Source organism: Petromyzon marinus, chromosome 2 (genome assembly GCF_048934315.1).
Source record: "Petromyzon marinus isolate PM22_M1 ecotype Great Lakes invasive population chromosome 2, UKy_Petmar_22M1.pri1.0, whole genome shotgun sequence".
NCBI classification, from domain to species: Eukaryota; Metazoa; Chordata; class Hyperoartia; order Petromyzontiformes; family Petromyzontidae; genus Petromyzon; species Petromyzon marinus.
This window is the reverse complement of record NC_133668.1, coordinates 4,025,604-4,051,186: the sequence shown is the minus strand read 5'-3', so window position 1 is coordinate 4,051,186 and position 25,583 is coordinate 4,025,604. Positions and strand designations below refer to the sequence as shown.

At 54.4% G+C, this 25,583-nt stretch overlaps 1 protein-coding gene across 8 annotated transcripts in view; it reads left to right on the top strand.

Annotated features, from left to right (window-relative positions):
- The window catches only part of LOC116944335 (disco-interacting protein 2 homolog C-like), a 235,676-nt gene that overhangs the window by 205,432 nt on the left and 4,661 nt on the right, over positions 1-25,583 (top strand). For 6 of the 8 annotated variants that reach the window (XM_076069209.1, XM_076069210.1, XM_076069211.1 and 3 more), the window contains exons 16-38: positions 921-1,035; positions 1,372-1,514; positions 1,866-2,002; positions 3,546-3,626; positions 4,595-4,722; positions 6,219-6,333; positions 6,901-7,102; positions 8,596-8,705; positions 9,537-9,617; positions 10,333-10,456; positions 11,165-11,286; positions 12,371-12,482; positions 13,366-13,475; positions 14,173-14,303; positions 14,496-14,664; positions 15,450-15,620; positions 17,528-17,557; positions 19,244-19,305; positions 19,660-19,717; positions 20,225-20,299; positions 22,876-23,050; positions 24,861-24,984; positions 25,207-25,327. In XM_076069209.1, the coding sequence (XP_075925324.1) occupies positions 921-1,035; positions 1,372-1,514; positions 1,866-2,002; positions 3,546-3,626; positions 4,595-4,722; positions 6,219-6,333; positions 6,901-7,102; positions 8,596-8,705; positions 9,537-9,617; positions 10,333-10,456; positions 11,165-11,286; positions 12,371-12,482; positions 13,366-13,475; positions 14,173-14,303; positions 14,496-14,664; positions 15,450-15,620; positions 17,528-17,557; positions 19,244-19,305; positions 19,660-19,717; positions 20,225-20,299; positions 22,876-23,050; positions 24,861-24,984; positions 25,207-25,327 (2,696 nt within the window). The remainder of the gene's footprint in view (positions 1-920; positions 1,036-1,371; positions 1,515-1,865; positions 2,003-3,545; positions 3,627-4,594; positions 4,723-6,218; positions 6,334-6,900; positions 7,103-8,595; positions 8,706-9,536; positions 9,618-10,332; positions 10,457-11,164; positions 11,287-12,370; positions 12,483-13,365; positions 13,476-14,172; positions 14,304-14,495; positions 14,665-15,449; positions 15,621-17,527; positions 17,558-19,243; positions 19,306-19,659; positions 19,718-20,224; positions 20,300-22,875; positions 23,051-24,860; positions 24,985-25,206; positions 25,328-25,583) is intronic. The other 2 variants (XM_076069208.1, XM_076069206.1) reach the window with 1 other exon arrangement.

Genomic DNA, 25,583 nt, shown 5'->3' with positions numbered 1-25,583 from the left:
CCCGTATAGCCCGCAATGGACTGTTGGGGCAAGTGCTGTTAGCGAGCACCTATGAAGGCTGGCACAGCACACGAGGGAGTGGGTGTCCAGCACCACACTCAGCTGTATACAACAGACACCGCTGCTCACCCGTGCACACCTACGCTTGCGCGTGCACGCCTTTACTCCCCCCAGTGCACTGTGCATCCGCATTGTGCATCTTGCCTGGCACGAAATCCTCGATCACATTGTCACCAGTTCTTGGTGATGAGTTTAATGATCCACAGTTTGTTAAACTAAAAACTATTTTTTTATTTTACTAGGTAAGGCCCACTGAACTGTACAGCTCTTATTCAGAAGCGACCTGGCCACAAATAATAGCTCAACGAAGTGGATTGTCACGTGGAACTTTATCGTAGCCAAATGATCTAAACGCGTGATGTTGATTCTAAACGTGGAGGGAAAATCAGAGGACCCAGCGAAAATACACACGACCAGAGGGAGGTCATGCAATCTCCAAATATTCAACAGGCATCAGGGTCAGGATCGAACCCACGACCTCCTGTATACCAGGCGAGGTAGTTAACATCTCGCCAACCCGTTGCGCCCCAACTAAATTAAGCCCGCGAGTGATTCGATCTCACGGCGGATCCGCCTGCACTGCTGCGTTGATGAGTGAGTTGGCCCTGCGAGTGTGCGGAGGCGGTGACCGTCGGCCACAAAGCAGAGAACAAACCCCCGTGAACAAATTCTACAGAGGCATTGAAGTGATCCACTTGCACATCAACCGAAACAATATAATCCGAGCAGAGCCTTATGCGTTGTTAAGCATGCAGCCGTACGCAAGAGGAGAGGCAAATGGTGGTTGTTGGTGGTGGTGATCGTGTTGCGAGAGACTGCATGTGTATGTGTGCATGCCTGCGTGCGTGTGCGTGGCGTAGGGTCGATCTCGTCATGCGACGCGTTCCTCAACGTGTTCCAGAGCAAAGGGCTGCTGCCCGAGGCAATCTGCCCCTGCGCCGGCTCCCCCGAGGTGCTCACCATCGCCATCCGCAGGTTCGCACCACCGCCTTACCACCGCACCACCACCGCACACCCCACCACCGCCGCACACCGCACCACCACCAAACACCGCACCACCATCACGCACCGCACCACCACTACCACACTCGCACTACCACACTCGCACTACCACATAGCGCCATTGCGGCACACAGCACCATACTGCCGTGACTGTGTGTGAGGGTTCACACTTGGCATGCTGGTGCGTGCGTGCACGCGCGCATGTTTGCGTACGTGCATGTGCATACGTGCGTGCGTGTGCGTGCGCGCGTCTGCGTGCGTGCATTTGCGTTCGTGCGTGTGTGCGTACGTGCGTGTGCGTGCGTGCAGGCCGAGCGAGGACGGGTTGCCTCTCCCCGCGGGCCGCGGCGTCCTCTCCATGCACGGCCTGAGCCACGGAACGATCCGCGTCGACTCGGAGGAGAAGCTCTCGGTGCTCACGGTGCAGGACGTGGGCAGCGTCATGCCGGGAGGTGCGTGTGGCTGCCTGCGTGCGTGCGTGTGTGTATGCGTGCGTGTGTGTATGCGTGCGTGCGTACACGCACGTGTGCGTGGGGAGCGGCAGTGTCGCGGTTAGCGCGCTGCGTTACGAACATGGCCACAAAAATGTATATTTTAACCCATCCTGGGTGTCCCCTATGTCGACTCAGCCTTAAATGAGTACCTGATGTGGTGAATATCAGCACCGGGGTGACAAACGTTATCCTGGGGGCGTGATGCTGGCCACATCACCCCCTCGTGGGGGCACCGTTCCGTCCTTCACAACACAGCTTGCCCCGAAACGTTGTACAGCCTACGTGGGCGATCTTTTCGTTGGTCCCCAGCCGCGGTGTGCGTGGTGCGGCCGGACGGGGTGCCGTTCCTGTGCCGCACCGACGAGGTGGGGGAGCTGTGCGTGTCCTCTCCCTGCACCGGCACCTCCTACCTGGGACTCGCCGGCATCACCAAGCACACCTTTGAGGTGCCCCGCCCTTCCAAACCCTGCCCTTGCTTGCCATTTCTCTACCCTGCTCTACCCTGCCCTGCTTTACCCTGCTCTACTCTACCCTGCCCTACTCTACCCTGCCCTACTCTACCCTGCCCTACTCTACCCTGCCCTACTCTACCCTGCTCTACCTTGCCCTGCTCTACCATGCCCTGCGCTACCCTGCCCTGCTCTACCCTGCCCTGCTCTACCCTGCCCTACTCTACCCTGCTGTGCTCTACCCTGCCCTGCTTTACCCCGCTCTACCTTGCCCTGCTCTACCCTGCCCTACGCTACCGTGCTCTGCTCTACCCTGCCCTGCTCTACCCTGCTCTACTCTTACGCTGCCCAGCCCTGCCCTACCCTGCCCTACTTTACCCTGCTCTACCGTGCCCTGTCTACTCTGCTTTACCCTGCACTGCTGTACCCTGCCATTCTATACCCTGCCATTGCCCTACCTTGCTGGATCCTGCCATACCCTGCTCAGCCCAGCCCTGATCTTTCCTGCCATTGCCCTACCCTGCCCTGCTCTACCCTCCCCTCCCCTGCTGCTGTACCCTCCCCTACCCTGCCCTGATGTTCCCTGCCATGTCCTGCCCAGCCCTGCCCTGCTCTTCTCCACCTCTTGTAGCCTTCCCATTTCCACCCGCTCTACCTTGCCCTTCTGTACCCACCTCTAACCTGCCGCTATCCACCTTGTCCTGCCATACTCTGCTCTACCTTACCCAGTGCTGCCCATCCCTATTCTGCCCTGCTGTCTGCTGCCCTGCCCAGCACCACGTCAATTCATTTCTGGCTTGCCACAAATTAACCACAATACCTCGCTGATCTCGTCAAGGAACATAAACCATCATCATGTGAACTCTGGTCATCCTCGCAGCGGCTTTTGGCTAGCCGTCGAACAAATACGGGCACCGCTTTGAGTGCTTTCAGATGCGCTTCTGCGGCCGTCTGGAACGCTCTTCCTTCCATTATTAGGAAACCACCGGAGCTATGCACTTTAAAATCATCTAGATTGAAAACTAATTTCTTTAGAACTGATTTTAGTATTTAGTTTGTTTTCCTTCCGCCGCACCTCCGATTAGCACGGTAGGCTACGTACTGTGCGAAAGAAGTTCAACATTCATACTGAGCTATTTATAAACAATTTTTATTCTATCAGGTAAGGCCCATTGAGCTATAAGGGTCTTTTTCAGAAGCGACCTGGCCACAAATAATAGCTCAACAAAGTGGCTTATCACGTGGAGATGTATAGTAGCCAAATACTCTAAACACGTGATGTTGATTCTAAATGTGGAGGGAAAAACCAGAGGGCCCGGAAAAAAAGCCATGCGACCACGAGTAGAGAGACACGCAAACTCCAAATGTACAGCAGGCGTCAGGTTCGAGATCCAACCAACGACTTCCTGTATACCAGGCGAGGTAGTTAACATCTATCCACCTTGGCGCCCACATGTACGGTCACCACCACCGTAATCACCGCGTCGTACGTTGTACCCTTCTGCCCCTTGAACCGGGCGTTTGCGTGCGGGGGCGGCAGGTGTTCCCGGTGGACGACGCGGGGGTCCCCGTCAGCGAAGTCCCCTTTGTGCGCAGCAGCATGCTGGGATTCCTGGGACCCGTGAGTTCCTCGCACACGGACAAAACGACAGAGACGCACGGAGAGAGAGAGAGAGAGAGACGCGTGCCCGGGCAGCAGAGCGACCGAAGCCTTGCGACGTGACGGACGCGCAAAACTAAACGCGAGCTCGTTCACTCGGACAGCGGCCACTGAGTCTGAGAACAAACTTGTTGTCGCTGTGGGTGGACATTGACACGGCGCGTGTGGCCAGACAGGAACAGCGAAGCCCGCGACGGCCGAGATGACCGCGCGCGTGCCGTGTGTCGGAAGTGCATTTGTTTGTGCACGTGTCCATATCTGCGCGTGTTTGTGCGCATGTGTGCGTGTCTGCATCCATGTGTGTTTGTGTCAGTACGTATGTGGGGAGCGGTAGTGTAGCGGTTAGCGCGCTGTGCTACGAACCCGGCGACCCGGGTCCGATTCCCGCTCACGGCCAACACCAGTGACGATTATCTGAATCGGTCCTGGGCCTCCCCTAGGTGAGATGTGTAAACATCGCCACTGGGGAGACAAAGGCGACCGGGCGTGGTGTTGGCCACCCACCCCCTCGTGTGCCGTGCCGGCCTTTATAGGTGCTCGCTAACAGCACTTGCCCCTACAGTCTGTTAAGGCTATACGGGGGATCTTTGTCTTTGTACGTATGTATGTATGTAGGGGTAGCATAGTGGGAGTGTAGCGGTTAGCGCACCGCGCTACGAACTTGGCAATCCGAGTTCGACTCCCACTCATGGCCACCAACACTAGTTACATTTACTTGAACCGGTCCTAGGCCTCCCCTAGGTCGACTCGGCCTCAAATGAGTACCTGGTGAGATGTGTAAACATCGCCACTGAGGAGACCAAGGCGGCCAGGTGTGGTGTTGGCCACCCACCCCCTCGTATGCCATGCCGGCCTTCATAGGTGCTCGCTAATAGCGCTAGCCTCAGCAGCCTGTGTGGTCTACATGGGAGATCTTTGTCTTTGCGCAGGGCGGGCTCGTGTTCGTGGTGGGGAAGATGGACGGGCTCATGGTGGTGGGCGGCCGTCGACACAACGGGGACGACATCGTGGCCACCGCGCTCGCCGTGGAGCCCATGAAGTTCGTCTACCGCGGACGGTGAGCTCGCGCGTGCGCGTGTATGTGTGCATGTGTGCGTGTGCATGTGTGTGTGTGCATGTGTGCGTGTGCATCCGCACATGCGTCTGTGGGGAGCGGTAGTGTATTGTAGCGGCTAGAGAGCTGCGCTACAAACCCAGCGACCCAGGTTCGTTTCCCGCTCACGGCCTAATGCCAGTGACGATTATCTCTACCGGCCCTGGGCTTCCCCTAGGTCGACTCAACCTCAAATGAGTACCTGGTGCGGTGTGTAAACATCGCCACTCAGGAGACAAAGGCGGCCGGGCGTGTTGCTGGCCACCCACCCCTTCGTGTGCCGTGCCGGCCTTCATAGGTGCTCCACTAACAGCACTTGCTCCAACAGTCTGTTCAGGCTATATGGGGGATCTTTGTCTTTGTGCATGCGTGTGCAACGGAGGGCGGAGGAGCGGCACTCCCAACGACGAGCCGAGCGCTGGGCGGCTAAAACGGCGGCGAAGTCGGCGCAGTGGGCACAACAGGTGTTGCGTCTACCGTGTCCGTCAGCCAACCCATGGCGCCGCGGTCTGTCCCGTGACCTCCTGCTGGCGCAGCGTGCGGTACACGTGGGCGTGCGAGGGCACGCGTAGCGACGTAGCCGTCACGGCTGAGCGCGCACACACCGTGCTTTGCACGAGTGCGTGAGTCGATCGTCTCAGCCCGGTCACCATCACATTCAATTTTGTTGTGCACTCAATTTGGATAAATTCCAGCTGACAGAAATTAAAAAAAAATATATCCCGTTTGACTGTCATGTGACAAACGCGACTCTCATTGGCGAGCAAAGCGGGTGGGGGAAAGTGCTGCCCCCGACCGTGTGGAGTGGAGGTCACTTGAAGAAGGCAACTCGGAGACAGCTCTGTGATGTCCGCTTCCGTGGGCGGTTCCCTAACGTGGAGGGTGGCACTGAGAGAGGTACGGTAGCCTCGTGCCATGGCACCGAATGCACGAATAGCATGCAAACGGGGGCAAAATATAAAATGTTAAAAGTGTGAGCTTGTATGGGCACTGGGGTACCTCTGAGGTACAAATAACCTTGACATATTATGATGTCTGGTCAGTATAGAAGGCCAACGATACCAGTGGCATGCGTAAACAGTTGCAGATCCATGCCTCTCACGATAATTATGCAAATTGACATAAATTCTGGGCTTTTTAGAACCTGCGAGCGAGCGTGCGTCTGTGCGTGTGTGTTCGATTCCCGCTCACGGCCAACACCAATGACGAATATCTGAACTAGTCTTGGGCCTCCCCTAAGTCGACTCAGCCTCAAATGAGTACCTGGTGTGGTGTGTTAACATCATCACTAGGGAGATAAAGGTGGCTGGGCATGGTGCTGGTCACCCACCCTCTCATGTTCCATGTCGGCCTTCATAGGTGCTACTCATTAACAGCACTTGCCCCTACATTCTGTTAAAGGCTATACGGGGGGGGGGGTGTGGATCTTTGTCTTTTGCGTGCGTGGCGGCGCGGTGCAGCATCACGGTGTTCTCCGTCACCGTTCTGCACGAGGAGCGGATCGTGGTGGTGGCCGAGCAGCGCCCGGACGCCTCGGAGGAGGACAGCTTCCAGTGGATGAGCCGCGTGCTGCAGGTACAGCGCTCGCCCGCTCGCTCGCCCGCCCGCCCGCCCGCCCGCCCGCCTCGTTAGCCGCTAACGAGGCGCCCTGCCAGCGCCACGGCTCGGCGGGCTGCGTGACCTTGGCGGGGTCGCCGATCGATGCCTGTGGGCCCCCAACGTGGCCACCGTGAAACACCCCCACAACGCTGTTTGCGCCGACGCAGCCGGAAGTCGCCTGCCGTCGCAATTGACACCCTTCCCACCCCCGCTGCGCCTTTTTAAAATTGCCCAGCCGTGAAAGTTGTAATAATTAATAAACCTCCTCCTCGCGTGACCGTAGCTACCCCAAGCATTCTTTGACGAACAGATAACAAATCTCAGTGGAGTATCACGAGGTTAAATGAAAGGCATCGGTTTATTGATTTCACTCGTGACCTCCTCCTCCTCGTCCCTCACTCTTATCTCTCTCGCTCTGCTCCGCACTGCCTCCTCCCTCGTCCTGACCCCCCCTCCCGCACCCCTTCCATGCTATACCCCTCCCCTCCCACCCCTCCACATTACCCTCCCCGATCCGCCCCTCCCCCCCCCGACTATCCCCAGGCCATCGACAGCATCCACCAGACGGGCGTGTACTGCTTGGCGCTGGTGCCGGCCAACACGCTGCCCAAGACGCCGCTGGGCGGAATCCACCTGTCGGAGACGCGCCAGCGCTTCCTCGAGGGGGCCCTGCACCCCTGCAACGTGCTCATGTGCCCCCACACCTGTGTCACCAACCTGCCCAAGCCGCGGCAGAAGCAGCCAGGTGCCAGTGCGTGCGTGTGTGCATGCGTGTGTGCATGCTTGCATGCTTAGGGAGCCATAGTACAGCGGTTAGCGGACTTTGCTACGAACCCGATGACCCGAGTTGGACTCCCGCTTACGGCCACCAACACCAGTGACGATTATCTTAACCGGTCCTGGGCCTTGCCGAGGTTGACTCAGATTTTTAAACATCGACACTGGGGAGGCAAAGGCGGCCGTGAGTGGTGCTGGACTCCTACCACCTTGTGTGCCGTGCCGGTCTTCATCGATGCTTGCTAACAGTACTTGCCCAAACAGTTTGTTAAGGCTGTACGGGTGATCTTTGTCTTCGTGTGTCCTTTTGTGTACACGTGTGCATGTTGATGGTCTCAGCCAGGTCGTCAATGGCCGCACAAAAAATTGGGTTCTGCAATTAATTTGCCCAATTTCCATCTCTGAGAATTAAAAAATATCTCGGTTTGGCTATTACTGCTCTCGCATGGCAGAGCGGATGGGAAAGTGCTGCCCTCTGCTGTGCAGGCAAGGTCACAGGCAAAAGGGATCTCAGAGGTAGCTCTGTGAGATCTGCTTTCTCCGGCCGGTCTCTGACATTGGTAAGTCTGTACCGCTCTACGAGAGATTGGAATGTTTGTTCTTTCGCATGGGTATGATGCTAACAGCACAAAAATGAGCAACCAATTGCACCCGCTTCTGTTTTCAATTGTAACGCTCCACCACCCGACGAAGCAAATTAAATCAAGTTGTCACGTCACGGGCAAACATGCCATTGGATTTGGTGTATCAGCAAAACCAGAATGTTGAAAATAAAGCAAAAATGTTTTTGTGCTGATGAAAGGAAGCTCTTTTACGTGAGGAGAGCTTCTCTATAATATATTTTTTTAAGGGTTAAACCCACCACCACCCAACACAGCCAATTAGTAAAGTTTGTCACGTAAACAGAACATGCCAATTCGTCACTGGTACAGCACACTGGTGTGTTGGAGAGCAAATCCACAACATTTACAATTCGATTACGATGTTTCACCGGTAATTACAACCAGCCTCATTAGGCGATAGTCGGAATTATGGATAATTCCTCCTGTTTCGACCTAACCAAAGAAAAAAATATCTTATGGATAATATTGGTCGCGAAAGCCTGCATGTTAAGCTGAGCTCTTAACAGTTGATGATGCTGGATATATTCTCCAGAAAAAGGTAAAATAAAAATTGTCAAGGTATGCCAATTGATATGCTGATAAAAACCAAATAAATGTGCATACTTGCCCACGTGACAGCTTGAATTGATTGGCTGTGTCGGGTAATGGGAGGGCAGTTACAGTTAAGATTTTTGCATCAGGGCTTCACGGTGATCTGACCCAAAAGAAACTCAAATGTGAATGGTAATGCTGGCCGTGAGAGCCTGCATATGAAATGCACCTCCCTGCCTGCAAGGAGGGCTGAACGTGTGGGGCTGGGCGTCCGTATGTGGGTGGCCCCTCGTGCGCGCTCGTGCAGAGGTGGGGCCCGCCTCCGTGATGGTTGGGAACTTGGTGGCCGGGAAGCGGATTGCGCAAGCGAGCGGGCGAGACGTAGGGCCTCTGGACGACAGCGAACACGCAAAGAAGGTGCCGGCACTCTGCACGCTCCACATTACCGTGGCCACATCACCGTTTTATGTCGTTGGATCACCACGTGCAAAATATAGTCGAGTCCTGCAGTTTTTCATATCAGGCTCTACGACGCTTTCGACCACTATTGAGTCGTGATGTAGCCAACATGGTGGCGTGCAGCAGAGCATCGACAAGGCTCGATTATTGCAACTCGCTGCTCTACAGGACGTCTGGCAAAAACGCACCTCCTATTAGCACGGTTGGCTACGTATGGTGCGAAAGAAGTTCAACATAGTGTACATGCATAGGGCCCAGAGCCGCTGACCATGCCGTTGCAACCATCAGGCTGCGACGACGCAGTCTTACGCAGGCGTACGACGGCTCACACACGAGTACGGCACTTCTGGTGGTCCGTTGCTGGATGAGGGCTTCCCCACGCTGTGCTGTTCGCGGGGATTATTTGACCATACTTCGCCACACCGGTCAGTGCGGTCAGGGCGGTGACTGGCGGTTGAGCATAGATGTTAGAGCATAGAGATACAGCCCTCTGCTGCCCATCACCTAACCCTGCAGCAGCAGCCTATAGCAGGCCGTTGTGCACAATGGTTGCCCAACCAAGCACTATGCAGGCTCAAACCTGCATTCCAGGTTATTTGGGCCTTACCTCGTAACGTAAAAATAGCAGCGCTGTAGTAGTACATCGCCCATAATTCTCACAATGAGCGCGTGTCACCGGAAAGTGAAGGGTGATTTTTATAACTCCCCGCGTTCCCTCGCTCGCTCGCTCGCTCGCTCGCTCACCCCGCTGCTCGGTTTTTCCACGTGTCTCTCCGCCGTTGTCCGCAGAGCCTGTTCGTCGCCGAGTTGCTGCAGTGGCGGGCACAGAGCACGCCCGACCACACGCTCTTCATTCTGCTCAACGCACGGGTACGACGCGCGTGCGAGGACACGCGTGACGCGCGCCGACGGGGCGGTCCGCACCCAACGCCCCCACGACCGCCGACTCGTTTCTGCCCCGAGAGTGAAATTTTGCCAGCAATCGTGCTCATGTTGTTGTTGCAGCGTTGCGGATCACTTGCTGATGTTGTTGTGGTTTGGATTATTTACAATTACCCAATGTGTGCGAACTTCCATTTGCGAGCTGTAACGTTCAAGCTCATGGCATGAATGGAGGCAAACGTTGGTGATGGAGACGTCGAAAAACGCAGACGGAAAGAATCGCCATTCTGTCAATGAGTCCCTGCTCAAACGCGTGCGAGGGTAGCGCCCGTCCACACAACGAGCCGGTGATGGAAACTCCACACTCTAATGGCGTGGGCCAATCTTATCTATGTCATGAACATTGTAGTTGCGTTAGAACCCACATTTTTTTTATTTCATCACGTTGGGATATAGATATTGATTATCACGACAGTATTGATGGGGATGATAATGGTGGTGGTGGTCATCATCCACTACACCTACATAATTTTAATAATGCAAGTGTAGTAGATGATGATGACATTGACGACGACGATGATGAGGAGTCAACCTCGGCAGGAACTTGAATTCTAGGTGGGACAACCCACCGACAGCTTCCCAACGACCCCTGTGCCTGCCCCCCTTGCCCCCCTGTGCGCCCCACCCCGGTGTCTTCCCACAGGGCGCCGTCGCGAGTGCCGTCACTTGCGTGCAGCTGCAGCGGCGAGCGGAGCGCGTGGCGGCCGCGATGGCCGAGAGGGGACGGCTCAACCCGGGTGACCACGTGGCGCTCGTCTACCCGCCCGGTACTCGCACACAAAGGCACAGATCCCCCGTCTAGCCTGAACAGACTGTTGGGGCAAGTGCTGTTCTTAGCGAGCAGCACCTATGAGGCACACGTGCTGGCTGCACACGACGGTGCAGCCAGCACCTAACTCGGCCGAATTTTTACTCGACATTGCTGTTATTTACACACCGCACCAGGTACTCATTTAAGGCTGAGTCGACTGAGGGGACGCCCAGGACAGGTTGCAAATATTCGCCACTGTTATTGGTCGTGAGCAAAAATAGAACTCGGGTCGCCAATTCAACCATTGCCCCTTCGCTCCCCGCAAAGATCCCCCGTACAACCTTAACAGACTGTATGGGCAAGTGCTGTTAGCGAGCACCTATGAGGGGTGGGTGACCAGTACCACGCCTGGTCGCCTTTGTCTCCCAAGTACCGATGTTTACACACCATGCCAGGTACTCATTTGAAGCTGAGTCGACCTAGGGGAGGCCCAGAACCGGTTAAGATAATCATCACAGGTGTTGGCAGTGAGCGGGAATCGAACCCGGGTCGCCAGGTTCGTATCGCAGCGGGCTAACCGCTACACTACCGCTCCCCACACACTTGCAAGCACACGTATGCTCACACTCGCACGTGTGTGTTGGTGTAAAGCTGTTGACCGTAGCTGTGTGCGTGTGTGCGTGTATTTGCATGTGTGCATGTGTGGGTACGCACGTGGCCGCAGGCATCGACCTGATCGTGGCGTTCTACGGCTGCCTCTTCCTGGGCTGCGTTCCTGTGACCGTGCGCCCCCCTCACCCCCACAACATCCCCAGCACCCTCCCCACCGTCAAGATGATCATCGAGGTGTTTGCCGCACACCCTCACCTGCTTACACTTACCAATGCCAAGACCCGCCATTCGCTACTAAGTGACAGTGATCTCACCACGGCACCTGTGCCAGGCCAGGTGCACATTGCGGCCACGTGAAGTGTCGAAGGCTCGCTGACAGGATTTCACGGAACAGACCCAGGTGCTATAGGTTGACTGACTGAGATGACTGACCGATGCACCACCTGTGCCCCCTATTATGCCAACTGGCTGCATTTCTAGCCGCCAGGAGCTCCGCTCATTGTTGCGAGCGTCGCTTTTCTGCCCTCCGTTGTTGTTGGAGGGTGACTGCCTGCAACTGACCAGTAGCAGCGTCCTTCACGAGCCTCCTCCATACCAGGCCCATTATCACCCTCAATCCAATTGCGAGACCCAACTTTCGTTAGAGGGAATTTATTTTACGTCATATTTATGTTCGTAATCACCAGCGAAACGTCGTACTCAAATTGTAAATGTGGGTTTACTCTCCAACACACCGGTGGTGCTGAAGTAGTAGCTCATTGGCACGTTTTGTTTACGTGACAAGCCCTACTAATTGACTATCTCGGGTGGTTGTGTGTGAAGGACACATTTATATTTACACGATCTAACCCAAAAAAACCTTGATTACCTTGTGTCACGCGGTTGTCTTTGCCCTGGCTCTTTTTGGTAGCGTTCGCTCCGATTGCCATTTGCTTCGTTGTCGTTCTTGTATTTTTTACATTTTTGCTTTTGTCATTTTTGGTGACCCAGGTCACCTGCAAATGACACTCACGTCCTGGTCTCTTGAGTTCTCACCACCTGGGTGAAATCTTGAGTTGACCCATCACTTCACCTGTACCCCTCTTCCTCCTTGCACTGGAACTCAAAATCCCAAATATAATTAATGAGTTATCACAAATACAACATCATACTTGATGTATATGCTTCACACTGAACCTGAAATAATGGATCAATTGAAATTCTACCTAATTAAAAGATTCCACGTCCGGCTGGGACTATATATAGAACGGTAACCTGACCGCTCACCGTGTTTTGTCTCCTGTGGTGCCGTGACCTCCGTGGTCCCGGGGGGGGTCAGGTGAGCCGAGCGGTGTGCGTGCTCACCACGCAGACCGTCATGAAGCTGCTTCGCTCCAAAGACGCGAGCGGCACCGTCGACATGAAGACGTGGCCTCCCATGCTGGACACCGGTACGACTGCTCGCTCACTCACTCGCTCGCTCACTCGCTTCACTTACTCGCTCGCTTACTCACTTTTGCTCGCTCTCTCGCTCGTGCGCTCATTCGCTTGCTCACTCGCTCTGTCTCACCCGCTTACTTGCTTGCTTCACTCGCTCGTTCACTCGCTTACTCACTCGCTTGCTGTCCCTCTCACTCGCCCGCTCACTCGCTCGCTCACTCACACATTCGCTGAAACATGCGCTGACAGCAACAACAACCGCCATTCGCCACTAAGTGGCAGTGACATCACCACGGCGCTTGTGTCAGGCTATATGCGTTTCAAGTGCACGCGCTGACACGCTCGCACATACACACACATGCACAATCTCATGAACACGCGTTCACACGTGCAAGAACGCACGCACACAGACAGAAGAAATCGTACGTGAGTTTCGTCACATTTTGTCATAGAACACCCTCGGGCACGTGGGTGTGAGCGCCGCACCTTGAGATTCGGTGTGAAATTGAAGATGAGTGACAGTGATGAAGGTAACTGATCTCTCACGGGAGGCTTTTCATCTAAGAGTTGTGAAAACTTCTATATATATGACTTAGATATGGTCGCTGCGGGATCACCGCGCTGAAATGTGCGTGCGACTCGCAAACACGTCTCGTGGATAACACCAGCGAGATTCATTCGACCTTGTCATGGGACTCCCCTAGTTCAACTCGGCTTAAAATGTGTACCTCAGTGGCGTCTTGTAAACAAGCACCGTTAAGACAAAGGCAGTCGGGTGCCGTGCTGGACACACCGCCACGTCCTCGCACGCTGCGCCGGACTCAGTAGGTGCTCGCCGACGGCGCTCCATGCGCACAGTGCGTGAGGCTGCCCGCGGGACGTTTGCGCGTGCAGACGACCTGCCGAGGAAGCGGCCGCCACAAATCGTGTCGCTGGGCAGCGCGGACGCCCTGGCCTACCTCGACTTCAGCGTCTCCACCACGGGCATGCTCGCTGGCGTCAAGGTGCGTGCGTGCGTGCGTGCGTGCGTACGCGAGTGCTGTTGTCTCTCTGGGTGTAGGTTAAACAAAAAAACGAAACCATTTTTGGCGGTTTTTGTTGAAACGAGCGATGGGAGAATGGATGAGGCTGCCTGGGGAGCGGGGCACGGTGCCACGTGACTTTGTACACATGGCGTGCCACACGTGGATTCAACTAAAAACTGTAGACTTTTTATTTTACCATGTAAGGTCCACTGAGCTATGTAGCTCTTTTTCAGAAGCGATCCTGGCCACAAATGATAGCCCAATGAAGTGGCTTATCATCATGTGGAAATGTATGGCAACCGAAGACTCTCAACGGGTGATGTTGATTCTAAATGTGGAGGGAAAAACCGGAGGACCTGGATAAAAAATCTCCGTGACAACGGGGAGAGAGACATACAAACTCCAAATACATACTAGGTGTCAGGGTCGGGATCAAACCCATGACCTCCTGTATCCCGGGCGAGGTAGTTAACATCTCGCCACCGTGGCTGGTTAACATTACCGGGTTGTGGTGCTGGCTAAACCGTGCCCTGCTGTGCCGTGACAGCCTGAATAGGCGTTCGCTCACGACTACGCCTGTCTGCCTTGGGGGCGTGCAATCACGGGCTGCGTGCGTGTCTGCGTGTGCCGTCTGTGCGTTTTGCCGCGCATGCGTGTGCGCGTGCGCGCCTCCCAGATGTCGCACGCGGCCACGAGCGCGCTGTGCCGCTCCATGAAGCTGCAGTGCGAGCTGTACCCGTCGCGCGAGGTCGCCGTCTGCCTCGACCCCTACTGCGGCCTGGGCTTCGTGCTCTGGTGCATCAGCAGGTCCGTGCCCCCGCGTGCGACGCCCGTTGCCACTATGATGCGCACCTTCCGATTAGCGCGGTTGGCTACGTACGGAGCGAGAGAAGTTCAACACAGACTCCGCGTCGACGACGCTCGCCTGTGTCGCGTTTGCGCGGTGGCCGGCTCGCTGTGACGGCACGTGTGTACGTACGTGCGCGCGTGTGCGTGCAGCGTGTACTCGGGCCACCAGTCGATCCTGATCCCGCCGTCGGAGCTGGAGGGGAATGTGTCGCTGTGGCTATCGGCCGTGAGCCAGTACCGGGTGCGCGACACCTTCTGCTCATACTCCGCCATGGAGCTGTGCACACGAGGCCTGGGCGCGCAGACCGAGGCCCTGAAGGTCAGGTTTTCGGCAGACCTTGCCGCCCCGTCCTCTTGTGTTTCACGTGCCCGTGCGTGTGAGATGATACGTGGACATTGACTAAGAAAACGGGGCTGATGCTCGGAAGCGTGCAATGAATGCGCCCCTTCGAATTGCGCCAAGAGACGAAAGGGGAACACGTGGACCGGTGAACACACGCAAGCTAGAGGCGTCACATTGACCGTTAAGAAATAGTCATTGGGCTTGGGCCCGACGCATCGTTAAAAGTGCTGGGAGTGGTCGACAATAACGGTGAAGTGGGAACCAAGGGTGGACACACACCCGAGAGAACGTCTTCCTCGGAGACTCATGTGTAGAAGCTAGATGGTTTTATTGCATCAAAACCCGTGAGAGATGGAAACGTCTTGGGAATTGATTTGTCCATCAGTGGATGGATCGCGGCTATTGATGTGCGCGTGTGTGTGTGTGTCTACGTGTGTTGTGAGGAGCGGTAGTGTAGCGGTCAGCTCGCTGCGCTACGAACCTGGCGACCCGGGTTCGATTCCCGCTCACTTGCCAACACCAGTGACGATTATCTGAACCGGTCGTGGGCCTCCCCTAGGTCGACTCAGCCTCAAATGAGTACCCGGTACGATGTGCAAACATCGCCATTAAGGAGACAAAGGTGGCCGGGCGTGGTGTTGGCCACCCACTCCCTCGCGTGCCGTGGCGACCTTCATAGGTGCTACTCGCTAACAGCACTTGCCGCAAACGTCTGTTAAAGGCTACACGGGGGATTTTTGCGTTTGTTGTGGCGTGTGCAGGCACGCGGCGTGGACCTGTCGCGCGTGCGCACGTGCGTGGTGGTGGCCGAGGAGAGGCCCCGCATCGCCCTCACTCAGTCGTTCTCAAAGCTCTTCAAGGACCTGGGCCTCCACCCTCGTGCCATCAGCACCGCCTTCGGCTGCCGCGTCAACCTCGCCGTGTGCCTGCAGGTACGGGAGCCGTCGCCCACGCGTGCCCTGCCCGGGCCCCGCCATCCAAAGGCAGCTGGGGCCACCCCCACCGCAGGTCTTCAGGGTCCCCTCCAGGACCCCCCCCCCCCACCCCCGCCCGGCCGCCCGCCCCCACAGCTCCCCGTGGTCTCCTCGGCTGAGGCCGAACTGAGCGGCATGAGGGGAGAGCCTGGAGCTGTGATTTGAGTTGATGTCGCCGTCTCGCTCCCCTTTCTGCACCTCAATGTAAGGTGACCCCGTGCCCCTACTGGACATCTGTGAAAAAAGAGCTTCATAGCTCATCGGATTCCTCCAGGATAGATAAGGATTCCGATTGCTCTCGATCAATTTTTTCGCACGCGCGTCACCGGGAGTCTGCGCGCACCTCACCTCTGACCTCATCTCAAATCCACATGGAATTTATTGTAGCTGTATTTTACTATTCTACCTTCTCTCTTTACTATCTTCTATGATTTTTTATTCATCCTTTTTGTCTGGCTTTGTTACACGCGGTTTTGGATGCGATGATATTTTTAAATCACTTTACCGGTTCGTGGCGTACGCTTGAGAAAACGACTTTTGGGAACTGCACATCGAGGCTTGTGTTGAGAACGCGCATTAAAAATAGAGATGATGCTGATGCTGCTGCTGCTGCGTTAGAGATCTGTTTTAGCCGGGCAAGAGTTTGTTGAATTGGGGCGATCATAAATATTGATGGGAGTAGCTCCTTAACATCGGCGCGCAAATTCTATTCAACACTGAAATGTCAGGTGGCGTGTTGGTGCATTGGTTAATGGACTGTGCTGTAAACACTCCGACCTGAGGTTTTATTTCCCAGCCACGGCTAACACCAGTGGTGAGTGATATCCAACTGATCCTGGGCACTTGACCAGCTTCGTGAGGCAGGGCTGAACAAGCCCCGCGACAGCAATGGGCGGGTCGAGGAAATCGGCGCGTGCCATGGGGGTCTCGCCGTGAGATGAACATGAGTTTGGGTTGACCCTTTTCAATACCGCGCTCTTCAAATCTCGCGCGCGCGCTTGCATGCTACCTTTTTTTTACAATTACGCACACAAACAATGAAGACGAGCGGGGGTCGGGTTAAGTTTTCCGTTTTGTTTACTTCTGTTAAATCTCCGGCAGCCCAGACGAGTTGCCTCTCAGGGAGGCAAGCTGTGTGCAGGGGTTTATTTCTGTCGCCGGGCCAAGGATTCTGCCGTCACTGGGGCAGAATTTTTCCGACGCCTCGGGCTGTGACTCGCACGACGGAGGCCGCCAGGGGTTCACCCCGGCCCCCGACATCTTCCAAGCTGTCTGTGTTTCAAGTGTTTGACTTATTTCTTTCTTCTCCATTTTTATCCCTGGCTTGCAATCTTTCCATGCACATTGCCACCTCATCCCCCCCCCCCCCACCAATATCTCTCTGTCTCTCCCCATCCTCATCTCTCTCTCTGTCACACGTACATTCTTAAACATAACCCTTTTCCCTCTTGGTGGTTTTACAATCAAACCGACCTCATCTTTCATCGTTAAGTGTACCATGACGTGTTGTGTTTATTGTTGTTTTATTTTTGTTTCTCCATCATACATCTTACCGCCCATCGATTGACGTTTGAGCAACCGTGCATTCCCATCATCCCTCCACTTCCACACGTGTGTGTGTGTGTGTCTCCTGCGCCCACCATGTGGACTGGCAAACAAAACCGTCCAATCATTTACGTTTTCCACACCACACTTTTTAAACGCCACGGATAAAACTCGGTGACCCCACCCGCTGTCCACCTCATGCCATGCCCATGTCCCATTCCCCTTTATCCTCCACTAACCACCCCCATTCCTCCCTCCCCACCGCCCCCCCCCCCCTGCTACCCCCTCCCTCCCTCCCTTTCCTTGCCTCCTGCTTATAGCCTCACAGACTGGGGAAGTTGGCAGAGCAGGTACGGTTTTAAGTTGACCAACTCTTGACTCCCCTCCCCGTCCCCTGCCATCCTGCTTCTGTGTCTCTCCTGTCGCCCCCTCACTTGGCCAACATTTATTCCGCTGCTCCCCCCTCTCTTTCTTTTCCCGACCAATAAATCGTGGCCATGATCAATCATGGGCGCAACAAATCAGCTGCTCGCCTTGCTATCGCGATCCCCATGCTGTGTGGAGGTGCTCCGTTTCATTCTCCAGGCTGGGTGCACTTTGGGCTACATGGCCATGCCTGGTCCAGTGACACAACAGCCATGCTGCTAATGTGCGTTTGTGCGTTTGTTGTGTGCGGCAGGCTGCGTGCGCGGTGGTGAGAGCGAGAGCTGCTAACAGCTGCCGTAATCCTCCGCCTTCCTGCCCCCTCCACTGCGTCCCCACCTCGTGACCCTGGCCCCCCTCGCGCCCCCCCCCCCCACCATATGATTGCTAAACGGTGGTGGGGGGCCCCGTCTGTGGTCGGTGAAATCAACGTGAACGCCGCTTGAGCGTGCATCGGCATTCATCGCTGGAGACGGTTCAGAACTTTTCCGATCCATGAAGGAGAGCCAGCCTGGTGGCTCAAAGACACTGAGCTGGTACCGCTGATATCCTGGATTCCAATCCACGCAGCCACCTGTGACTAGACCAGCTTCTCAAGTGCAGTGAGTTATATATATATAAGCGTGGTTATAAATTGGCACACAAAAAAACAAGCTCTGAGAATAATAATTTCTGTTAGGCAGTTATACAACAAATATTGCCCTGTAGCGGGGTGACTGGGAAAGAGATTTTAAAAGTAGTTCTGCGATATTTGCTTCTGTGGGCAGCTCCCCAGCCTGAGGGGTCTCAGTGCTTTGCAGGAGTTCTGTTCAGATCCTTCACTTCGTGAACGTGGTGCCAATAGGAAAATTGGGATAAAAACAAATTCACCGGGGAATGTGCAATGGCTCGCTCCAGCGATGAATGAAATGCCGCTCCATGTGAAAATTTCCCCTGCGATTCGTGAGTTGTGGCCAAATTGTAACCTGCGGAGACAACTAAGTTTAAATTTTAGTTTTTATCGCATTCGTCATAATACCGCACAACCACATCCAAAGTCATTCACTCGATTTGGTGCTTCCACGGAGTTTTATTTTTCCCCAATTTGTGTATGGTAATGAGATGGTGTCATAATCTTTTCATAGTTGTGGAAGTCAAAATCATCTTCCAAAACTCAAATTATCCAGTGATCAACTTGAACGTTTTACAAAAAAATATCCCCTTTCAGCTGTCCATACAACGCTGGATATACTGAACCAGAAGGCATCGAAAATGCCTCTTTAAGAAAGAAGGCTGATCACGTGTGAGGCCGAGGTGCGGTAGTACAGGACGCAACCAATCTCACATGTTTTTACCACCATTTACAAGATTGCATGCACTAAGGTCGACTCAGCTTGAAATGAGTACCTGGTGCAGTATGCAAACATCAACACTGTGGAGACAAAGGCGGCCAGTCCGTGATGCTGGCCACATCACCCTTTCTGCACAGTGCCGGCCTTCACAGGTGCTCGCTATCAGGACTTGCTCGAACAGTCTAAATGCCTGTGCAGTTACACTGTTGCACGGACGTATTTGTGTCCGTGCATACATGCGCGTGTGTATATACTTCGTCGTGCACTGCTGTGCTCATGCAGGGCACGGCTGGACCGGACCCCACAACGGTTTACGTGGACATGCGCGCACTCCGCCATGACAGGTGAGGCCCTGCAAATCCCACTCTAATAAATCCACCGTCGCTGTTTGTTCTCGAAAATGTCGCCTTGGCAATGTGGCGTGCTGTCAAGTTGTGCCGTGCCAAGCCGTGCGTCGTTTATGCTGTCACCGTGTTGTGTTTCCTCGTTTCCATTTTGAGTTATTTGGTGCATCGCCATTAGGGTTATTGGGCCTGTATCGAGGCCAACATATGCTAATATTGAGGCCGTACAGTGACCCCACCACAATGGATGTGAAATCACGTGAACGCACGACAACCTCAACACGAAAAAAAAACGAATTGCGGCATGCCAACAGTCACCTCTGACCTCCACGTGTTGTGTTTTTTGCTTGGCAGGGTGCGGTTGGTGGAGAGGGGATCGCCACATAGTTTGCCACTCATGGAGTCCGGCAAGGTAAGGCTTAAAAGGCGCAAAGGAACGTTAGTGATGAATAATAGTAGGCCTGATTATGCATGAGGCTTTTGAGACGAAACCTAGGTCGAGGATTTTAAAAGGTCAATAATTACTACAGCAGGCCAAGACTTCTGAGAGTAGGCCAAAGCCCAAGGCCTTTGAGTGTAAGCCAAGGCTTGCATCAGCAAACCGAGCACAAGGTTGAGTTCACAGCTGCCAGGGCAATCGGCAAGGGTACACGCCCTAGGGCACAGATCCACTGAATGCCTCTACCACACGCTCTGCGAGCGGTGACCTTGTGCGCTCCCGAGAATTTGGCTTCTGGAAGTTTTACTGTATGGGCTGTGTTGAATGCTAGCCGGTGAATAGCTTTAAGGGAATTGAGCTCCGTGAGCTCTCCTTTAGCCACGTACCACTCAGCCCCATTGCGCCCGCACCTGGTGGCTGTGTGGGTTCCGTTGCCAATGCTCCGGACTTTGAAAACAAGATGACTGTTACCATTGACAGATCCTGCCGGGTGTGCGCGTGATCATCGTCAACCCGGAGAACAAGGGCCCGCTCGGAGACTCGCACCTCGGGGAGGTACGCAACGCCTTCACCGTGGCAGTGGAGAGAGAATGGACGGTTGTGGCCTTGATGACGGCGATTGCAGGTTCTGGGTCATCCTGCGTTAGGGGCCATCCATTTAGTACCTAAGTCGAAAACGGCCGATATTTAATCCACGCAGAAACGATCAAGTATTAATCATATTAACGTGTTGAAGCAAACAGATAGTCCACCGCCGGATTATCTAACTCATTTGAAGGCCAATATAGACAAATTCTATTACTATCGAGGCTTCACCCCCCCCACCGCCCGTTTCCTATGTGTACGTACATTGTCAGTAGACCCGCCATACGCAAGCGTACGCATTTGGATTAACCTCCCCCTCCCCCCTCCATGCGTACATACTAAATGGATGGCTCCTTAATGCGTGGTTATCACACGCTTGCCATTTCTTGGGTGCCTGCGTTGGGTCATGCGCTTTACATGCTCTGCATTTTGTGTATATTTATATATGTGTGTGTGTATGTATGTTGAACTTCTTTTGCACCCTACGTAGCCAACCGTGCGGGCGAGGACAACAATCTAAACAGTGTGTGTGTGTATGTGTGTGTATGTGTGTGTGTGTATGTGTGTGTAGCGGTAGTGTAGCGGGTAGCGCTACGCTGCGCTATGAACCTGGCTACCCGGGTTCGATTCCCGCTCACGGCCAACACCAGTGACGATTATCTGAACCGGTCCCGGGCGACCCCTAGGTCGACTCAGCCTCAAATGAGTGCCTGGTGCGGTGTGTAAACATCGCCACTGGGGAGACAAAGGCGGTCGGGCGTGGTGCTGGCCACCCACCCCCTCGTGTACCGTTCCGGCCTTCATAGGTGCTCGCTAACAGCACCTGCCCCTACAGTCTGTTAAGGCTATACAGGAGATCTTTTTCTTTGTATGTGTGTATGTGTGTGTGTATGTATGTGTGTGGGGAGCGGTAGTGTAGCGGTTAGCGCGCTGCGCTATGAACCTGTCGACCCGGGTTCGATTCCCGCTCACGGCCAACACCAGTGACGATTATCTGAACCGGTCCTAGGCCTCCCCTAGGTCGACTCAGCCTCAAATGAGTACCTGGTGCGGTGGATAAAAACATTGCCACTGGGGAGACAAAGGCGGTCGGGCGTGGTGCTGGCCACCCACCCCCTCGTGTACCGTTCCGGCCTTCATAGGTGCTCGCTAACAACACTTGCCCCTACAGTCTGTTAAGGCTATACGGGGGATCTTTGTATGTGTGTGTGTGTATTAAGCCCGGCACAGTAAATGAGGAGGTAGTGGTGTGATGCTAGCCACACCATCACCCAATCGACGTACCGGCCTTAATATATGCTCACTAACAGCACTTGCCCCGTACCATCATGTTGTGGATCTTTGTTAACACCAGTGGGTCTCAAACTTTTTGGTATGGCGGCCCTTCAATCAAGACCATCGGCCCCTGCCGCCCCCCCCACCCCATCGAGCCCCAAAACCACAAGGAAGGTTGCTTAGGCCTCAGGGAGATCACGTGTCCACGTCTGCAGTCAACGCGGTGTTCGGGAAGGCATTTGTTTCATGTTGTGTATTTAGGTATCTTGTCACCACAACGTGACGTTAACATTCATGTACGGTATTCATGCCGTAGCCTGAACCACCCCCACCTCCCCCACCCCCTCCTTGCAAAAAGTCACGGGAGGTGCGTCCCATGGGTATAAATAAATATCCTTCTGAGTCTGAGATCTGCCTGAGAGTAGAAGCAGCCCACGGAAGCGTTCAAGTAGCCCTAAAGTTAATCTTAATTATTGTATTTTGCCATTAAACTCCTTATTAAGTAAATTTCATGACATTAAAATTATTATTACCAAGTATAAAATGTATACCTATTTTGTAAATCTAGGGCTAAAATAATGAAATGATAATGAATTTTTCTTCGCTGACGCAACCCCCCCCCCCCCCCCCCTTATAACACAAATGTCCGTGGGAAAAAAGGCTTCGCACAGCGCGATTCGACTTACGCGCAGTTCTTCAGGAACACATGTCGCGCGTTATGCGAGGGAAGCTCGTACAGTGTTCTGGCCCCGAGGTCAACATGCAAATCGTACTAACAGGGTAACGATATTGGGCGTTAGTGCGAGTGTTTTTGCACACGCGTCTCTGTGTGTGCGTTTGCGTAGTGGGGAGCGGTAGTGTAGTGGTTAGCACGCTGCACTACGAACCCGGCGGCCCGCTCACGGTCAATACCAATCACGATTATCTGAACCGGTCCTGGGCCTCCCCTAGTTTGGTTCGGCCTCAAATGAGTACCTGGTGCGGTGTGTAAACATCGCCACATTGCTGTCATGGGCTTTTTCAGGAAATGTCTGTCTTAAGTCGACCATTTAGTGATATTTATTTTTGTCACCACAAAGACTCGATAAGAAACACTCTGTGTGCGCGCATTATTTTCTTGCTGAATGTTTGCCGTGTGCATTTGTTTCAGAATGTGTGTGCGTGTGTGTGTGTGCCGTGCCAGCCTTCACAGGTGCTCGCTGCACTTGCCCCAACAGTCTGTCCAGGCTATATGGGGGATCTTTGTCTTTATTTTCACGCGCGCGCGGCAGATCTGGGTGAGTAGCCCGCACAACGCGAGCGGGTACTACACGCTGTACGGGGATGAGCCGCTGCACTCCGACCACTTCAGCGCGCGCCTCAGCTTTGGCGACACGCAGACCGTGTGGGCACGCACCGGCTACCTGGGCTTCCTGCGCCGCACCGAGCTCACCGACGCCAGTGGAGGTGCGTCCGCCGAGAGCGCCGGCGTAGTGGTCAATGCGCACCGCGCTACGAACCCGGCGACCCGAGTTCAAATATCTGAACCGGTCCCTGGGCCTCCCCCTAGGTTGACACAGCCTTAAATGAGTACCTGGTACGGTGCTGACATCAGCGTTGGGGAGACAAAGGCGGCCGGGCGTGCTGCTGGCCACCCAGCCTCCGATGTGCTGACCGGCCTTCATTAGGTGCTGCTCGCGAACAGCGCTTGCCCGAAGAGTCTGTTCAAGGCTATACGGAGAAATAATTGTCTTGTGCCCCTGCATGTCGTTGTTTGTGCATGCGCATGTACCCGTTGCAAGCCTGAGTTTGTGCATTTTCCACACGTTGCCACCGTTAATTCATTTTGAGAGAGTTATTTCATTTTGGGTTGAGACTTATAAGTACATGTTCAGGTTGGAAGGTGTACCGAGGCTCCTACAAGACCATGCGGGAGGGCGTGTGGCACCGCTTGGCGCCAACTGCGCTATGCCTGTAAATATAATTAACGCTAACCGGTCACGCATTCGGAAATTCAGCGGTGAACGGCACCCACCCTGCAACTTGCAGACGTCTCGGAGTGGGAAAGGGTTAATGGAGATCTGCACGCTGGGTGGTTCTGTCAGCATCTACCTTATCTGATTGGTCGGTTACGAGCGTGGTAGATGGCTGCTGTCATGGTATTTCTCAGGAAATGTCTGTCTAAAGACGACCTTCATTTTGTGATATTTATCTTTGTCACCACGAGACTCGATAAGAAACGCTCTGCGTGTGCATTCGTTTCTTGCTGAATGTTTGCCGTGTGCGTGCGTGTCAGAATGTGTGTGTGTGTGCCCTGCTGGCCTTCATAGGTGCTGGCGAACAGCACTTGCCCCAGCAGTTTGCATCCTCACACTAACCCGAGTTTAATTTACGCTCATGGCCAACACTAGTGATGATTATCTGAACCATCCTGGGCCTCCCCTAGATAGACTCAGCCTCAAAATGGTACGGTGTGTAAACATTACCACTAAGGAGACAAAAGGCTACTGGGCGTGGTGCTGACCACTCACTCTCCTCGTGTGCCCTAGAGCGTGCGTGAGCATGTCCATGCTGAAGGGTGCACGCGAACGTTTGTGCGTGTGAGCATCCTGGAGCCTGTGCATGTGTGTGCGCACGTGTATCTGCGGAAGGGTGTGTGCATGGCAGAATGTGTGTGTGTGCGTGCTTGTGTGAGTTTGCAACAGCGTCTTGTTTAGGAATACATTTTCCATTCGTGTATTTGTTTTTTTTCCAGTAATATTTATTGAACCATGAAATTAAATAACCCCAATGAAACACATGCAACGCCATCACCTCTTTTCAAAAGGCATTTCAGGATGTATTATTATCTTACCCAGTTGCCAGCATAAAAACATCTCCTTTGCTAACTGTTGACCAGAAGGGCGATGCTTTGCGTCAACTCATTGTCTGCGCCGTGACCACCTGCCAGAGACGCGGTGCCAATTCTTGTGGCCCTGCTGTCCGCCGTTCTTGGCACTGGGGGTTGTGGTGATGTCACCGCCGCTTAGCGACAAATGGCAGCTGCCGTTGTTGTTTGTCTGTCTGTGTGTGCGCGTGTTTGCGTATCAGTGTATGTATGATGAACTTCTTTCACACCGCGCATAGCCAACTGTGCTAAGTTTGTGGGCACGGTGCTGGCCACCCACCCCTTCGTGTGGCCATGCTGGCCTTCATAGGTACTCGCTGACAGCACTTGCCCCTACAGTCTGTTAAGGGTACACGGGGGACCTTTGTTTTTTTGTGTGTGTGTGTGCAGAGAGGCACGATGCGCTGTACGTGGTGGGCTCGCTAGACGAGACGATGGAGCTGCGCGGGATGCGCTACCACCCCATCGACATCGAGATCTCGGTGCTGCGTGCCCACAGGAACATCGCTGAGTGGTACGGCAGCCACTGCCTAGCGGCGCCTTCTCCACCAATCGAAACGCTCCGACCCACTCCCAAACCCCTGACCTCTAACACGACACCGCGAACACACTTAGTACTCGGGGTCAGTCTTTGGTGATGGTGGTGGTAGAGCTGCAGTATCTGTCGGGCTGTCTCAGCGTGGTGTTCACACGCACAAATATTCCTGGTGGTGGTTTTACCCGGTGGTGGTTGCAGTGCGGTGTTCACGTGGACGAACCTGCTGGTGGTCGTGGTGGAGCTCGACGGCTCGGAACAGGAGGCGCTGGATCTGGTGCCGCTGGTGACGGGGACCGCGCTGGAGGAACACCACCTTCTGGTGGGTGGAGCGCAGCACGCCACACCGCACCATACCGCACCACACCCCACCACATGGCACACACCGTAAGCCACTTCGTTGAGCTATAATTTGTGTGCAGGTTTGCTTCTGACAAAGATCTATATAGCTCAGTGGGCCTTACCTGGTAAAATAAAAAGTCTATAGGTTTTAGTTTAATACATGTGTGGCACACCATGTGTACCACGCCACACGCCACGTGGCACCATACCCCGCTCCCCAGGCAGCCTCATCCGTT